The 18,747-nt window shown below is 49.6% G+C and overlaps 1 protein-coding gene across 5 annotated transcripts in view; it reads right to left on the bottom strand.

Annotated features, from left to right (window-relative positions):
• LOC122924953 (thioredoxin domain-containing protein 16-like) overlaps positions 1 to 18,747 on the bottom strand; it is a 101,695-nt gene that overhangs the window by 59,420 nt on the left and 23,528 nt on the right. For 3 of the 5 annotated variants that reach the window (XR_006387467.1, XM_044276494.1, XM_044276495.1), the window contains 6 exons: positions 12,008 to 12,119; positions 10,145 to 10,291; positions 9,119 to 9,178; positions 3,977 to 4,145; positions 2,659 to 2,795; positions 2,036 to 2,123 (listed from right to left, as the gene is read on the bottom strand). Coding sequence is in view for 4 of the 5 variants with exons in the window: in XM_044276494.1 (XP_044132429.1) it covers positions 2,036 to 2,123; positions 2,659 to 2,795; positions 3,977 to 4,145; positions 9,119 to 9,178; positions 10,145 to 10,291; positions 12,008 to 12,119 (713 nt within the window). In the remaining variant the exon portion in view is untranslated. The remainder of the gene's footprint in view (positions 1 to 2,035; positions 2,124 to 2,658; positions 2,796 to 3,976; positions 4,146 to 9,118; positions 9,179 to 10,144; positions 10,292 to 12,007; positions 12,120 to 18,747) is intronic. The other 2 variants (XM_044276496.1, XM_044276497.1) reach the window with 2 other exon arrangements.

Raw genomic sequence — 18,747 nt, 5'->3', positions numbered from 1 at the left:
AGTGTACTTCTTGAGTTAAAGGCCATTGATGGTGTTACTATTGCTTCATATGGGTTGGAACTGCCAAAAATTGGGGAAATTTTGGGAAGATATACGTGAAATCATAACCGTCACGACCCAGATACGATTGCCTAATGATCCAAGGGTCTGTGTATTGGGTATTCTAGAATCTTCAGAAATAGACGATAAACTGTCACTGTGCGTTCATAGAATGCTGTTCCAGGCGAGGGTTTTACTTGCTAAACACTGGATAAGAAGTAATCCGCCCAACAAACAGGAATATAGGAATAGTCTGAATACAGTCTTACGCCTTGAAAGGGGAGTCTATGTCAAGAGAAAATGTCCCAACAAATTCCTGTCGATATGGAGGCGCTGGGTGGAGAATGGGAGTTTGGTTTCTGCGGCTCTATCGAGAGATTGCATACGAGGGCAGTTTTCCCTATTGGGTCAGTTATCATAGCATATGCTGTTTAATGGGGGACGTCGCTAGATCACTTTAATCTCAGCTCTCATTGAAATGGCCTTCCTGATACGTATCTAATAGAGAAATAAAGGTACTGCAACTGTCTCTCTGTTGGATCAAGTAAAGGGGGGAGGGTTGGTTAAATGTTATACAATAATCTAACATTAATTATGCAATGTCCTGTGTCCTTATAACAACATGTATCTGTCTTTCTATTCTGTACTACGATGCTTTCATGTTATTATGGCGACAGCCTCATTATCCTGGAAAGACTCTAATGTATGGACTGACGAGATATTAGTTGATGTATACAAAGAATTTATTTTGTTAATACCTTTATTGAAAATCAATAAAAATTGGGAGAGGATTTAAACTTTTTATATTTTGGTGATTTTTTTAGGCATTATATGGTAGTATTTAGTAGGCAGTATATAGCAGTATTATGTATGGCAGTACTATGTAGGCTGTGTATGGTAGTATTATTTTGCTACTGACAGTATTTAGCAGGTTGTGTATAGCCATATTATGTACGGCAGTGCTATGTAGGTTCTATATGGTAGTATTATTTAGGTACACATTATGACAGTATTTAGTAAGCAGTGTATGGCAGTGCTATGTAGGTTCTATATGGTAGTATTATTTAGGTACACATTATGACAGTATTTAGTAAGTAGTGTATGGCAGTGCTATGTAGGCATCTGCATTCCACATTCGTATGTCCGTTCTACAAAAAGGTGAAACACATGTCCTATTCTTGGCCACCAAATGTGGTTCACAGACTAATTTAAGGCCACTTTCACACTAGCATTTTCAATTTCCGCTATTGAGATCAGGCACAGGATCTCAATAGCGGAGGAAAACGCTTCAGTTTTGTCCCCATTCATTGTCAATAGGGACAAAACTCAACGAAATGGAATGCAGCAGAATGCATTCTGTTCCATTTGGTTGCGTTCCCATAACGCACACGAAAGCACAGCAAGCAGCACAATGTAAGTCAATAGGAACGGATCCGTTTTCTCAGACACAATAGAAAACGGATCCGTCCCCCACTGACTTTCAATGGTGTTCATGACGGATCCGTCTTGGCTATTTTAAAGATAATACAACCGGATCCATTCATAACGGATGCAGACGGTTGTATTATCAGAACAGAAATGTTTTTGCTGATCCATGACGAATCCAGCAAAAACGCTAGTGTGAAAGTAGCCTGAGTCAATTGGTCTGCAAAAAAACAAACAATGCAACATGAACATCATCTGTATTTTGGGGGTCTGTAAATCTACCCTTATAGTGTTGTGAGGTTATCTTATAGGGGTTGTACAAGATTAGAAAAACATGGCTGCTATCTTTCAAAACAGCACCACATCTGTCCATGGGTTGAGTTAGGTATTGTCACTGAGCTCCTCTGAAATGAATGGGTCTGAGCTGAAATACCACATGCAGCCTGTGGACAGGTGTGGCACTGTTTTTGGAAGGACACGTTTTTCTAGTCCTGGACAACCCTAGTCATGGGTCCTGGTATACCGGCTTCACCAGGGGACAAAGATTTACAACATGTACAGAATCACTCACAGGACTGAGGCGGATTCTCCGATGTAAATTCCTACTACTGCAGAACCTCTTAGGTGTCTTGCGGCCCTGATGAAATCTTCAGCCACTCCAGAAAAAAAAAAGAGCAAAATTTGATTTATACATCTTTGTGGGGGAAAAAAAATACAGATTTTTTATAAGCGCTGCACCATTAGACAGGAGGAGAGCGGTAAAACGTTCGGATATTTTCTAATATACTTTGTGTTTGCTTGTTGTCAGTGAATGGCAACAGTTTTGAGGGGAAGGGGTTTGTTAAAGTTGCATCTAGTGCAGACAATCCTCTGTGAACTAAATGGATCAGAAGCAAAAATATCTCTCCTTTCAAATAGTTTGCTACAATGTATCAGTGCAGGTAAAATGTATCAGCCTAGCCCTAGAGTCAAAGCTGTTTAGTTCACAAAAGACTGTCCAGACTGGATATGATTGTAACAAACCCTCAGCTGTGAGACCATAGCTAGCTCAGCGTGAGTTTTCTGCCTTCGGATGCAAACAAAAATGTTCCTGTTCACTGAAAGCAAGCAGAGATCTTGACAAAGGTAGGACATTGAAGCACAAAGTATATTAGAAAGTTCCTATTAGGGGATATCCAATGCCCTTCTATGTACCTTCTTTCATATCAAGGGTAAATAATCCCAGTATTGACGTGTTGTGATAGGGCAGTAGTGACGTGTGCATCGCCCCACTTATAAAGCCTTCCGCTTCTTCCACGGTATGTAACTGCCGGGGACATTCCAGATGAAACCTAATAAAAACATGAAGGCATTAATAATGGTCCAGCAGCTGCAACAGGACAGTAATGAAAGCGTGTAACACTGGGCCGACAACCCCGGAGCTGCACTCACTATTCTGCTGGTGCAGTCACTGTGTACATACATTACTAATCCTGAGTTACATCCTGTATTATACTCCAGAGCTGCACTCACTATTCTGCTGGTGGAGTCACTGTGTACATACATTACTTATCCTGTACTGATCCTGAGTTACATCCGGTATTATACTCCAGAGCTGCACTCACTATTCTGCTGGTGGAGTCACTGTGTACATACATTATATTACTTACCGTGTACTGATCCTGAGATACATCCTGTATTATACTCCAGAGCTGCACTCACTATTCTGCTGGTGGAGTCACTGTGGAAAAGGGGTAGTCACCCAGGAAAAGCTGGGTGACTACCCCTTCAGAGTTGTAACGTCAGATATATTGGTTGTCACCGTTGTCAGAGTTGTACTGGTCACTGGGTAACGTCAGGACGTCAGAGAACATTGAGGGAGATTAATCAGAACTAGGCCACAGCATACCTGGAGCTGTTGCTCATAGCAACCAATCAGATTTCAGTTCTCATTCTCCAGTAGCTCTTTTGAAAATGAAAGCTGCAATCTTATTGGTTCCTATGGGCAATGGCTCCATGAGTCCTTAGGCCTAGTTCTGATGAATCTCCTTCACTGCACTGTGTTATTTCAGGACACGCATGAAACATTTCAGCAGTGACCCGGGGCATCACATGTATAATTACACGTAAACTTGTATTCCTGTAACTGATGTTTCCCTTTAATCGACGTCTGCCACTGAATCACCGGCCATAATAAAATCAGGATGAGAGGAGCTGGCTCTGGATACAATTACGGATCATTGGATTAAGACTGGAACGTAAGCGGACGTGTCCCTAACGTGACCTGCTCCAAGTACTGTGGTGCGTGAGCAGACGCCCAATTCCCTTTGAAAATCTGAAAAATTGTATCTGTTCCTGGGAAAGCTGGCTGGAAACCAAGATGGCTGCCATGACAGCTATCAAAGGGATTGTTACCCAGTTTTTCTAGGCTTCTGTGCCTAGCCACAGTGGTAATCGGACACCCAGGCAGAATTCACATTCAGGTGTCTGGAAAGCTGGGTCACGCCCCCGATGCCTGCTGCGATGGACTTACAGTATGAGAAACCTTGCCAGTTCGTCGGTGCCCATCATGCCCTGGTACAGGACCGGCTCCTGCCCTGCCTGGTAAATCCGTACTGAGGGAAACTGCCTGATCTTCTCCTCGGTGCAGACAACTGTCCAGTCAGCGCAATTCACTGCGGCCAAAGACACCTCCAGGATCCCTATGGGAAGATACGAGAAAAATTCCAATAATCCGGCATCACTCACCGCACCTTCTTGTCCATATAGGTCCTTTGTCATGTTAAAATAACAAGAGCCCTGGTGTCTGAGATGCCCCCATGTGCCGAGGACGTGGAGTGCCGGACTATATGGCGAGTCTCTGCTAACCCAGCATGGGACAATTTCTCCACAAATCGCAGCAAAAAAGGGACAAAAACGGAACATGTGAACACAGGCTGACACAACCGCACCAGGCCTGGGGTGTGAAGCCCAATTTTTATAAACGTGACCGGCAGGGTCCTGATCCGGTGACAGGTGACCGCCGAGCGTCTCATCCTGCTCCCGCTCATGCTGTATATACAGATGGGTAATGTCAGTCATATAAACACAGCGCCGGCAATGTATACAGCAAGAGTGGAAATTCTGCAGATGTAGAGCCGTCACTTCTCAACACCGCCACGCGTCATATACCTCACACTGACACCAGGGAGCCAATAAAAACTCCCCCAAATAAAGTCGGTGCATCTAGCGTGGTCCCTGAAGCAGAAATTAAAATCTATGACCCCCTAAGAGCAAGCGTAGATCGGCGCCATAATTTGCAAGTTATAATAACTCTATTTGTCTCTGGGAGGCCACGCCCCCTCCTGCTAAATCTCCCCCAACTTTCCACAAAAGACGAAAAAATGGCAGTTTTATTAACTGTGCCTCATGACGTCTCTCATTAAAGGGGTTTTCTGAGATATCGATATTGGTCACTAGTATCAGATTGGCGGGAGTCCGACTCGCAGCACTAACGCCGATCACCTGTTTGACGGGGTCGGTGAGTGACACGCCCATTTACTAGGCCAGCGACACATTCAAGTGAATGGGGCTTAGCTTCAATACCAAGCACAGCCACTATACAATGGACTGGAAGCGAGTAATCCTGAATTTGGCGCAAAAAACACCGGTGCAGATGGATTATACATCCAAGGTTTCTTCTTTATTGTAGAATATTTGACATGTCCAGAATAAGGCTACATTCTCATGACCGTATATGTTTTGCGGTTCAGAAAATTGCGGATCCGCATAACACGGATACCGGCCGTGTGAATGTAGCCGGCCCTATGACAGAAATGCCTTCTTTTTTGCGGGGCCGCGGATAGGAACTACAGATGCGGACAGCACACAGTGTGCTGTCCGCATCTTTTGCAGCCCCTTATTGAAATGAATGGGTCCGCACCCGTTCTGCAAAATTGCGGAACGGATGTGGACCCAAAAATACGGTCGTGTGAATGCACCCTAAAACAACGTGTTTCGGGGAAACTCAAGTCCCCTTCACTTATGTTTAGAAGATATACTATACTGTGTGTTGATTGGTTTAAAATATATTTACATTCTTTTGTATGTTTCAAAGAATGCTGAACAGTTGCGGTCACGTGATTGCGGCTCCCGCGACCACGTGACCTGTCCTTTATGGTGAGGGGACGCTAGTGTACAGGGCCATGTGGGGTCACGTGATCGCAAGGCCCGTGACCACGTGACCCGCAGCCTGGACACCAGCGCTGGTAGGAGTGAAGTAGTTCGCATTGTGCCTCGGTCATGTGATCGCCATGCGTGCGGTCACGTGCTCACTGCTCCTCCATACTCCCGCCCTCCGTTGCTTGAGTGCATCTATACAATGTACGCGCTGTGCTTGGTAAGCTGTGAGGCCACGGCGCTCACTTGAGAAACACGGCCTCCTCAAACAGCTGATCAGTGGTCCTGGGTGTCAGACTCCCATGATCAGATACTGAGGGTAGGTCATCAGTACGGCTGCATCTGCCGCTCCAGCGTGCTGCTCGAGCATAGAACAGCCTGCCGAAGTTCTGCCAGACCCCACTGACTATAATCGGGTCCGGCAGAGATCCGGCAAATAGGTAGGAAATTGGCCAGACAAAAACCGCAGCAGGCGGTATTCTCTGCTGGAACTGCCAGACGCGGGTGTGACACTAGCCTAAAAAAATCTCGAAAAACTCATTTATAGAGCTGCAGACTTCACACAGTTGCACTACTGACCTTCTTTTCGTCTCCACTAAGGGGAACTCACTGCATCAGGATTTATACAGCTCCTGTTGAGCTCTGTAAGCTCCCCCTAGTGGTGGCTGCAGGTGGCCAAAATTAGATCTCTGCAAGAAAAGAAGCAGGAAAAACATTAAAGGGGTATACCGGTTAAAGAAAGTTATTCCCCATCCACAGGATAGGGGATAACTGTTAGATCGGTGGGGGTCCTTCAGCTGGGACCCACACCGATCACGAGAACGGGAGCCCTCTACCACGTAGAGCCCCCTGAAACGGACAGATCGGCATTTCTATGGGAGTGCTGGAGATATAAGAGCGCTGTACTCGGCTCTCGCTGGGACTCCCATAGAAATGAATGGATCCGTGGTGTAGATTTCCGATCAGCCGCTCCGCCCATTTCCATAAGGTACAGGGCTCACGTTCTCGTGATCGGCAGAGGTCCCAGCGGTAGGACCCCCACTGATCTAATAGTAATCCCCCTATCCTTATTTCAGAATAAAAATCTGTAAAGTGCACAGCTCTCTGGCCTTAGAGGAATGCACCGCTATTCAGTCACCCCCGCGTCCAGTCCTGGCCGGTATTATTTCAGATGTGAAGCGTCTATCACTAAACCCTATAGAGATCAGGTTTCCCTCACGTCTCTATGTGAGCTAAATATTTACTTCGCACCGAAAAAGCCCCTTGTAAGGTGAGAGGATGGAGAGACAGGGCGACCTCTGAGGTTTAATCCCTGCCCTCACCCTCCGTTACTTCTACCAAGAAAGAAAATCCACATTGGAGCAATTTCTCCGTAAAAATCCACTTCTAAGCGGCAATAATATACAGATGCAGCAGAGCCGAGTTGGTCACCGGACATATGTAACGATGTGTGGTTTAGGACCTGCCTGAGAAGGAGATTTATCATCAGAACTTAAAGGGGTCACCACTTGAAAAGCACAGTATTTCTCAGCTATCTACACAACAGGTGATAAATGTATGATCGCTGGGGGTCCGACCGCTGATCACAAGAACAGGGGTCCCCGAGTCCCCCCTGATGGAACAGTAGTGCACATTTGCTTTTATGGGGCTGATGGAGACCCTCTTGTCTTGAGATTGCAGAGCGTCCCAGCATCGGACTCCGCACAATCTGATATTTATCACCTATCCTGTGGATCAGGGATAAATACTTTTCGCAGAATAATTAAAGGGTACCCCCATAACTGATGTGAAAAATTTAAATCAGACATCATATAAACCTCTTTCTAACAAAGCTAGAACCAGCCCTGGACCTCACATGGAACTAGAGATCTCATTCATTGCTCCAATTAGTCTGCTAGATTTATTCCAGGCTGGCAGCTCAAGGGGTGTGTCCTTTCAGGCGCAGCTCTCTCCCTATGACAGCTCAGAGGGCATGTCCTTTCTGCCATGACTCTCTCACTGTCACAGCTAAGGGAATGCGTTCTCTCTGCAGCAGCTCTCTTCCTATCACAGCTTAAAGGGTGTGTCCTTTCTGCTGCAGCACTCTAATAGCTCATGGGGACATGTCCTTTCTGCTGTAGCTCTTTCCCTGTAACTGCCACAGCTTCTAACAGTAATTATGGCTGATGGCAGTAGAAAATTTAAACTGAGCACGTTCAACCACCTCTGAGGTGGACAGAGAAATAAGGAAAAGAACAAACAGTAGGTGGCGCTATACAGATTCCTGTTTACATCCAGATACATCCGAAGGTGAGTGCCTCAATTTCCTTTCTCTTGTGCACTGGATACAGTGACATTTTATTGAATAACTCAGTGGCTATACTAAATGTTTAATTACATGCAATTACAAAAGTATTCCGACCCAGGTGCTGGTTTCAAAAATGTAGAATATTTTTCCTGGCACAACCCTTTAAAAGGGGGGATAGAAACATTTTCAACAAAAAAAAACTATCAAGGTACCAAATGAGAATGGAGGAACTTTGCTATGGAAACCTTATTTTTTCACGGTTCTGCAGTTGCAGTTCTCAGAATGTAACCTGCAGTGTAAAGAATGGAGGTTTATACTCTGGTTGTTATGGTCACATCCAGGGACATATAGAGACAACTTCTCTCTAGTCTATATTATATGAGATGTGTGAACCAAAATGTAAACCTCCTAACCCGACAATATCCTAAAATAAGGCTACTTTCACACTGGCGTTTTGGCTTTCCGTTTGTGAGATCCGTTCAGGGCTCAGCGGTCCAAAACGGATCAGTTTGCATTCTAATGCATTCTGAATGGATAAGGATCCGCTCAGAATGCATCAGTTTGCCTCCATTCCGTCTCCATTCCGCTCTGGAAGCTGTTTGCAGCGTTTTGCTGTCCGTCTGATGAAACTGAGCCAAACGGATCCGTCCTCGCACACAATGTAAGTCAATGGGGACGGATCCGTTTTCTCTGAGACGATCTGGCACAACAGAAAACGGATCCGTCCTCCATTGACGTTCAATTGTGTTCAAGACGGATCCGTCTTGGCTATGTTAAAGATAATACAAACGGATCTGTTCTGAACGGATGCAGACGGCTTTAGTATCTGAATGGATCCGTCCATGACGGATCCGCACAAAACACGAGTGTGAAAGTAGCCTAATTACGGAGCGTAATAACATGGCCCATAAGCCCCTTCAAAGTGCAAAAAAAAGGGGTGGGGGTTAAAGGGCACTCACTTGGGGGGAGTTAAAGGGCACTCGCTTGGGGGGAGTTAAAGGGCACTCACTTGGGGGGAGTTAAAGGGCACTCACTTGGGGGGAGTTAAAAGGCACTCACTTGGGGGGAGTTAAAGGGCACTCACTTGGGGGGAGTTAAAGGGCACTCACTTGGGGGGAGTTAAAGGGCACTCACTTGGGGGGAGTTAAAGTGTACTCACTTGGGAGTTAAAGGGCACTCACTTGGGGGGAGTTAAAGGGCACTCACTTGGGAGAGAAAGGAGCTGCGTACCTTTATACTTCTCGGCCACCTCTTGAAAGAACTGAAGAAGAGTTATGGAAATGTGTTCCCCTGTAGGAGAAAAAGATGATGTATCAAGAACAGAAAATTCCTTCTCCCCCACACCTCGCCAGAACAGGGGTCCGTCTCATCCAAATACAGTGGCAGGCCGAGCATTACCGCTAGCGCCCCCTTCATTCTCAGCGCAGTACTCGGGTCTCTCAGAGATGACGGTCAAGCGTGGCCTGCTGCTCCATTCATTCTGTGGCCCCCCACCTATCAGATGAGTTACCCTTGAGAATAATCTTAGAATTTGCCACGACCCCTTTAACTAGAAGACGACTCATGCACAATACTGCTGGGTGTCAGACGGCTGCCTCGAATTGGCTGGAGAGTACACGTGGGCAACCCCTTTAAATGGTTTAGGTGCCCACCCCTGCTGATTTCAGCATGGCCAGCTAACTATCTAATGTATATGGTGTCCTCCCAACTGTCCCTTGACAGCAAATGTTGTGGGGGGAAAAAGGATCAGACATGCTGGATCTTAACACGCCCGATCCTGGATCCGACAGGAGAGAAGAAGTCGCTGGAGATAAATGCGGCGTCTCTCCATTGAAAGCACATGCAGGCTCTGCTGGGCCCAGCATGCACGTGTATGAGGTGGGGGGGGGGGGGGGGAGATGCATTGACAGCTTTTGTCCCATCAGGACTGGGACTATCCATATGCCCTTTTAGGACATCATTAGAGGGGATATCCCCCACCACAAAGCGGAGGTACAGTGAGGCACATGGTGGCACCATGCACCTCTCTGAGAGCCATATAATAGCTCTGTACAAAATGGAGCCACAAAAAACCCAGACGTGTCCTCGCGTTTCTACAAGGCAAATTATCTGCATACGTTTAGTCTCCCTCGTGAAGGACCCCTGGGTGGACGTGACTTATTAGCTCCGATGAAGCAGGATTACAGGAAAGCTAAACACGGAGACATGATGTAGATCGTCACATCGAGCGCTACCTCCAGGCGTCTGGGAACTCACAGATCATGTAGAAGAGGACGGCGGTGGGGCGCGCGCTGGAGAAGACCGTCTTGAACGTGTCATCTGTCAGGGAGGGCACCAGCCTCAGCGGGAGGACGGGCCTTCTGTTCCTGTATACGTCCCTCGCTACCTCATCATCCTGGACCCCTACAGTAAGGAAAGTATGCGCAGCTTAAATATTTACATGGGACTGACAGCTGTTTAAATACTAAGAATGATACTGTAATCGCTGAGTCAGGAGCACATGACAGGAGCCATTCAAGGCATGGGCTGGAAAGATATGTGTGGGGCACGGCGAATATTGTGTGTGTGTGGGGGGGGGGGGGGGGGTTGGAGGTAAAAGGAAAATACTCAGCTGTTTAACCCCCCCCGCCTAATGTTAGGAAGGATCCTTATGCTGACCGGTCAAGGCCTGGACTCCACAAGACTCGGAGGTGTCCTCTGGTATCAGATCCTGTGAGGTCCTCGGTGCGGCCTCCATGATGTAAATGTGATTCAGACCAGGCCGCCTCCCTCCCATGGTGCACTTAATGCCATCTTTTTTCCAGGTAAGTGATGCACACACCTGTCCGTCCACATGATGTAAAGTGATTCATCAGGCCAGGCCGCCTTCTTCCCATAGTGCAACCTGGTGCTATCTCCTCTCCAGGTAAGTGATGCCCTCGCTCCCAGCCATACACATGATGTAATGTGATTCATCAGACCAGGCTGCCTTTTTACCATAGTGCACCTGGTGCCATCTCTTCCCCAGGTAAGTGACACACAAGCACCCAACCGTCCACATTATGTACATGTAATTCCACAGACCAGGCCGCCTCCCATAGTGGACCTGCTGCCATCTTTTCCTCAGGTAAGTGATGCACTTGCTCCCAGCTGTCCACCAGATGTAACATGATTCATCAGACCAGGCTGCCTTCTTCCCATAGTGCACCTGGTGCCATCTCTTCCCCAGGTAAGTGACAAAGAAGCACCCAGCCATCTACATTATGTACATGTAATGCCACAGACCAGGCCACCTCCCATAGTGCACTTGATGCCTTTTTTTTCAGCAGGTAAATGATGCACACACCTGTCCATCAGACCAGGCCGCCATCTTCTTCCCATAGTGCACCTGGTGCCATCTCTTCCCCAGGTAAGTGATACACTTGCACCTGGCTATCCACATGATTCATACAGGCTACCTGTCCAGTCCAGTTGGGCCCATTGTAGGCACTTTCTATGATGGACAGGGGTCAGCATGGACGCTCTGACCAGCCGGTGGGTACAAAGCCCTCATACATAGCGAGCTGGGACGCCCTGTGTGTTCCAACAACTTTCTATCATCAAAAGTAAAACGGTGAAAGCAGCACGCCATATGGATGGAAAAAAGTGATTTTACTCCAGATGCAACGTTTCTAATTGACTTTGTGGATATACTATGTCGGGGTGAGTTGGACCAAACCTCATGGCAGGAGCACCCAGTACTACCACAGTGACCGCCGGGGTGCTGTTCCCCTTCTTTTCAGAGCAGTTTGGTGCAGATAAAGGAATAATGAGGAAGGTTTCTGCCAAATCAGAGAAAAATATCTTTTGCATAAGAATTTGCGCGGTGTATGTAGATAACCTAATACAGGATAGGTGCCGTCACAGTGTCTCAGTCCATACATAAAGGGAACAGGGAAGCCGTTGCAGTGAGGTCAAACACTGTGTGTCCACCAAACTTGAATGCGGGCTAGAACGTGGCAGAACCAATCAGCAGGGACTGTAGGGGAGGGTCACATGGTCAGAGGCTGAATGCCGCCAGCTGCCCATATAAGGAATGTTGCACTTTACAGCTGAAATGAATGCACTGGGGCCTCAAAAACTACAGGATCGGAAGATTACCTGGATCACCATGACTTTCTTCTGGCTTCTCAGGCTGCTCTTCCTTAGACACATGTATGAGGTCTAAGATCTGCTGAGTCTCTTTCAACTTCAGGTACTTTACCGGTGAGTTCTGTAAAGAGGGAGATAGTTAAAGTGATGACTTACCGCTCGGATAAGCAGTCATTTTTGGATTGGTGGGGTTCCGACATCTGGAACCTACACTGATCCTGCGGGGCTGATGTAGTGCCTACCCTCTTAAAGGAACTGTCCCATTAAAACAACTTATACCCTACCCATAGGATAGGGCATAAGTGTCTGATCACCGCTGGAGCCCCTGCCGAGCACCAGGACAGGGGCCTGTCTCCTCCCAACTGAATGGCAGAGTGGACATGCATGTACGGCGCCGCTCCATTTAACTCTATGGGTCTGCCAGAAATACCTGAGCGCTTGTACTTGCCTGCCTGCAGTCAACCACATTCACTTTAGGCGATTTGGGCGCTGCTGTGCGGGGAGAAAAAAGTAAACGGGCGCAATGCTACACCAGTGCTGCAGCCCCTTCATTCTCAGGATCGGTGGAGGTCCCATAACTCAGATCAAAAAAATGCTGATGTATGCCAGCGATATGCCATCATTTTATATAATGGGAATGCCCCTTTAACCACTTTAACCCCGCTAGCTGAAACCCCCTTAATGACCAGGCCACTTTTTACACTTCGGCACTACACTCCTTTCACCGTTTATCGCTCGGTCATGCAACTTACCACCCAAATGAATTTTACCTCCTTTTCTTCTCACTAATAGAGCTTTCATTTGGTGGTATTTCATTGCTGCTGACATTTTTACTTTTTTTGTTATTAATCGAAATTTAAAGATTTTTTTGCAAAAAAATGAAATTTTTCACTTTCAGCTGTAAAATTTTGCAAAAAAAACGACATCAATATAGAAATTTTTCGCTAAATTTATTGTTCTACATGTCTTTGATAAAAAAAAATGTTTGGGCAAAAAAAAAAAATGGTTTGGGTAAAAGTTATAGCGTTTACAAACTATGGTACAAAAAAGGAGATTTTTGTGAAACTCACCTGTAAAATCTTTTTCTCGTCTTTTCCATTGGGGGACACAGACCATGGGTATAGCTTAGAGGTATTAGTAGGAGGGACACTATGCAAATGAAAGAGCTCCTCCTCCTCAGGCTATACCCCCCGACTCCACCAGGAGGAACTCAGGCGTTGCACAAGCAGTAGGAGAAGGAGCAAGAAAAAATCATGGAAACCATCGGACCAAGCCATAAGGTCCAACCAGAAACAGAAAAACTGAACTAAAGACCCCTCCTGCAACAGGAATAATGGGTGGGAGCTGTGTCCCCCAATGGAAAAGACGAGAAAAAGATTTTACAGGTGAGTTTCACAAAAATCTCCTTTTCTCGTGCTTTTTTCCATTGGGGGACACAGACCATGGGACGTCCAAAAGCAGTCCATGGGGTGGGAAAAAATATCAGCACCGCCAGGAGGAACGCCCCAACGGTCAAACAGGAACCACAGCCTGCAAAACCCTGCGGCCAAAGCCGCATCAGCCGAAGCCAGTGAATGCAACTGACAAAAATTTGCAAAGGTATGCAAGGACGACCAGGTGGCCGCCGTACACAGCTGAGACGCAGAGGCACGACTGCGTCTTGCCCAGGAAGCCCCCTCCGCCCCAATGGAGTGAGCGGCAATTCTAGCCGGGGGAACTCCACCACAAGCGTGACAAGCCGCGGAAATAGCCAAGCAGATCCAGAGCGCCAAGAACGGCGGACGGAAGCAGTAGCCGCGAGACACACCTTCAGGACCCGTACAACATCCAGGGAATGCAGAGTGCGTTCCTTGGGGTTAGCCGGAGAAGGACAAAAGGAAGGCAGGACAAGATCCTCATCAAGGCGGAAGGGAGAGACCACCCTGGGCAAAAAGAAGGGGACTGGACGGAGCACAACTTAATCCTGGAGGAAAACCATTAAGGCTCCTGACAGGAAAGAGCGGCCAGCTTCGACACCAGTCTGACCTAAAAGCTCGTGATGGGACGTGAACTCACAGCCACTGCATAATAGCCCAGAACTTTAATCACTACGCTATGTAGCTGTATCAGAAGCTATGGTCACAAGGAAGTCCAGATGAGAACAGTCAGAGAGACCCTCCTCAAAGGCTCGAAGGGAGCCGACTGCAGAGCGCGCAGAACCAAATTGAGATCCCAAGGAGACAAAGGGGGAACATACGGGGAACCGAATGCGCCACCCCCGAAGAAAGGTCACCACCGGACCCTTAAGAGCAAGGGACCTCTGACGGCCCGCGCCGAAACCTGACCTTACAGGGAACTAAGCGACAGTCCCTGCACAAGCCCAGACTGAAGAAAAGACAGTACCATCAAGATGGAAAACCGAAGGGGAGGGAACCCCGAACCCTCAAAAAAGGATAGGAAGGCCATCCAGGTACGATAGTAAATCCGGGAGGAAGAAGACTTCCCCGGACTGATCATGGTCCTAACCACTGAATCCGAGAACCCCATCTTTATCAGGATGGCGGTTTCAACAGTCACGCCGGTAAACGAAGAGACCGCAAATTCCGGTGGAAGAACGGGCCCTGAGACAGTAAGTCCTGTCCGTCGGGAAGAGGCCATGGGGCGTCCGCCAGCAACCGAGCCACGTCCGAAAAACCACGCGCGGCGAGGCCACTCTGGGGTGATGAGAACGGTCGGAGTCCCTTCCGCCTCGAACTGGCGTAGACCCTTTGGTAGGAGAGGAAAACAGAGGAGGCTGAAGTCCTGCCACGGAGACACCTGCGCATCCATCCGTACGCCTCCGGATCTCGGGCGCGAGCCAGGACCACTGGGATCTTGTTGTTGAACCCGGACGCCATTAAGTCCACATCCGGACGGTCCCATCTGTGGCAGATTTCTTCGAACCCTTCTGGATGCAGAGACCACTCGCTTGGATCCACCGTGTTGTGGCTTAGAAAGTCCGCTGTCCAGTTGTCCATTCCTGGAATGCAAACTGCTGACAACACCGGAACGTGAGTCTCCGCCCACGTCAGAATTCACTTCACCTCCTGCATCACCATCCGGCTGCGGGTCCCGTCCTGATGGTCGATATAGGCCACGGCCGCGGCATTGCCCGTTTGAACCCGCACTGGGAGGCCCGCAAGGAGAGAGGTCCAATAGGAGAGAGAGAGCGGAAAAAATCGCCCTCAATTCCAGAAAGTTGATTGGAAGGCGAGACTCTGCCGCCGGCCAAATTCCTTGAACCGTGCGAGACTGGAAAACGCCCCCCCAACCCAGGATGCTGGCATCGGTGGCGGCGATCGTCCAGGAGAATGCGAGAAAGGAACTCCCCGACCTCAGGTTCTTTGGGAACAGCCACCAAGGGAGAACTGCCCGAACCCGCTGAAAGGTAAAGGATCTCCTGTTGCGCCAGGCGAGTGTGAAACTGGGCATATGGAAAGGCCTCGAAAGAGGCTACCATAAGACCCAGGACCTGCAAGTATTCCCGAATGGAGAGGCACGGGGAGCGCAGCAGATGCGACACTGCCCCCTGGACCTGGGAGGACTTGAAGGCTGGTAGAATACTTTGGCAGCCGAGGTGTCCAAAATCACCCTCCGGAAGGAGAGCCTCTGGGACGGGAAGAGGCAGGAGTTTGGGAAAGTTACCAGGCAGCCGAACCGTTCCAGGGTCTGAACAGTGATCCGGACGCTGTCCGTGGTCTGCGGTAGAGAGGGGGGCCTCTATCCGGATATCGTCCCGACAGGGCAGCAAAGGAATGCCCCTGGTACGAAGAAGCGCCATGAGCGGTCCAGGACCGTGGCAAGGACCCGCGGGGTGGTCGCCAACCCGAAGGAAGGGCGACAAACTGACAGTGTCGACCCATAATGGCGAAGCGCAGGAATCGATGGTGGGATTCCGCAATCGGGACATGTGATAGGCCTAGGAGCAGCAGGGCGGGCTGACTGGGCCCTCTAGTGCCGGGAAGGCTGGTGCAAAGGAAGGCCTCTTTGCGGGCGACCTGAGACCCCCGGCGGAGGAAGCAGGCGACGGCCTACCAGATGAGAAACGGCAAAAGGCATGCAGAGACGAACTCGTCCAGCTGATCCCCACAAGGCCTGGAAACCCCAAAGGGGAGATTAGCAAGGGAACGCTTGGTGGAGGCGTCAGCGTCCCACACCTTCAATCAGATCTCTTCGCGCTGAGTGACAGAGATGGCCAACCTGCGGGCAAAGAGGGAAACAATGTCCCTAGAAGCTTCGCAAAGAATGTTAGAAGCCTGAGACATCTGGAGAACCAACTCCAGTGTGTTAGTAGCCGCATCTCGTACCGCCAGTTCCTGGTGGTGGTGTTGTAACCACACCGAGAGAGCACTGGCTACCCCTGCTGAGTGAAAGGTAGGTCACAGGGACGCGCTGCCAGCGAAAAAAGGACCTGGAAGAGAGTCTATGCGTCTGTCTACAGCATCCTGGAAAGAGGAACTGACTAAGACAGGAAGGGCCACATAATTGGCTAATCCGGCCACCGGAGGATCCACCTTAGGGGGAGGAGACACCTCTCCTCGCCGTCAGCAGGGAAAGGAAAGTATATTCATGCGCTGGGTGGTCGAGAACCTTATTAAGACCACCCCAGGCCCTGGACATGACCGCGGAAAAATCCCTCATGGACCGGGAACATGGTAGTCTCCGACTGCCTGGACGGAAAAAGGGGGAACTCCTGACCAGTGGAAGGAGGAGAATCCCCTTGGAGAATAAAGGTGTCTCGGACAGTCACCACTAAGTCAGCCACCCTGGTGGAGAGCTTAGGCGAGGGGTCCCGCTCCATGACCTAATCAGAGCCGGAAATTCTCCTTCAGACTTGCGCTCCCTAAGGGAGGGGAGAGTCGCCCGAACGCGCCTCTAGACGAGGGGGGGGGGGGGGGGGGAGAGCCAGAGCCATCCGAGGAGGGATGCTGCTGCTCACGCTCCCTGTTAGTATTCGGGCGTCTTCTGTGGAAAACCACTTAGAGAGGTGGTTGGCGTCACAGGATTTGAAAATGCCCTATAGTCCAAAAAGGACGTGGCTCGTCCGAGCCGGATAATTCTCCTTCGGAGTACTCTCCCTAGGGAGGGGGAAGAGCAGTCCGCAAGCGCCACCGGCGAGGTGAGGGGGGTGGAGAGACAGAGACATCCGAGGTGGGATGCTGCCGCTCACGCTGCCTCTTCGTAGTCAGTCACCCACTGTGGGGACCACTGAGAGAGATGGAGTCGTTAGCGCCACAGGATTAAAGGACATGGTTGCCTTGGTGACTAAGACCAATTTAGCGGCCGCGCTGGACATGGCAGATGCCCAAGCGGGGACCGCAGGCCCCCAGGGACGTGGAGGAGGGGTGGAGGAGGGGGGTAAGGCAGGGATGCAGGCAATACTTATCTGCTCCTGCAGAACTTCTCCCTCGACTCCAGGACCAGCAGGGATGCACCTCATCAGGCTTCTGACTCCTTGTCCAGGAGTGCAGTGTTCTGGTGGAGGGTGGCAGCAGGAGACCCAGTAGCTGGTGGGATACCGGAGCTGCAGGTCGAGCCCGGATCCACTTGTCTTCTTTGGGGGGCAATGGAGGCAGCCAGGCAGCGTCCAAGGACGGCAGCGGGCATTCCACGGGGGACCAGGAAGGCGCCATGCCGACCTGTGTCCCCATCTAGAATAATATAAACAATTTTTGAAGGCTGAAAGGGGCTTTGAACTCAGAAAGCCTGGACATGGGGCAACAGCAGCAGTACCACTGAGCTACCAGCTTGCCTGGCACAAAACGGAGTAGAGTGATGAGGAGCTGCACGGCCATGAGCAAACAGAGTCTCCGGTGTAAGGAGAGTCAGAGCGGCATGCCGAGGCTCCGCCTCCCCTAACGCGTCATTATGGCGCGAAAAAAGCGCGCGAAAATAAGCGCGCGCACGAAAAATAAGCGCGCGCGCGAAAATATGCGCGAGCGCGAAAATATGCGCGAAAATAAGCGCACCACGTGGAGGAGCGGCCTGCCGGCGGGCGCTGAGGGAGCGCAGCAGCCAAGGCCCGACGAGAGAAGCGCTGAAGCCCACAGTTTAAGGGGAAGAGATGCCAGTACTCCAGTGCCAAAATGAAGAAAGTGCCCCATCAGGATCCTTCTTCAAGCTCACCCAGGCAGCCACAGACAAATAGACACAGAGGGAGGGGGAGGGATTGTGCAACACTTATCTGCTCAGCATGCTCCCTCGATGTCCAGACCAGCAGGGATGCGCCTCTTCAGACTTCTGACTCCAATCCAGGAGAACAGTGCTCTGGAGGAGGGTAGGCAGCAGGCGTCCCAGCAGCTGGTGGGATGCCGGAGCTAACAGGTCGAGCCCGGATCCACTTATCTTCTTGGGGGGAAATGGAGGCAGCCAGGCAACGTCCCAAAGACGGCGGCGGGCACTCCACGGGGGACCAGGAAGGCGCCATGCCGACCTGTGTCCCCATCTAGAATAAAAATAACAAAAAGGAGTAGAATCAGAGAGTGTCAACCTCCTTCACCAGACACTAAGCAAAGACTGAGTTCCTCCTGGTGGAGTCTGGGGGTATAGCCCGAGGAGGAGGAGCTCTTTCATTTGCATAGTGTCCCTCCTACTAATACCTCTAAGCTATACCCATGGTCTGTGTCCCCCAATGGAAAAAAGCACGAGAAATGTGAATTTCCGCTTTTTGAAGCAGCTCTGACTTTCTGAGCACCTGTCATGTTTCCTGAGGTTCTACAATGTCCAGACAG

This window comes from Bufo gargarizans, chromosome 1 (assembly GCF_014858855.1).
Source record: "Bufo gargarizans isolate SCDJY-AF-19 chromosome 1, ASM1485885v1, whole genome shotgun sequence".
Classification (NCBI taxonomy): domain Eukaryota; kingdom Metazoa; phylum Chordata; class Amphibia; order Anura; family Bufonidae; genus Bufo; species Bufo gargarizans.
The sequence above is the reverse complement of the archived record's forward strand: the minus strand, read 5'-3'. Positions and strand labels throughout refer to the sequence as shown.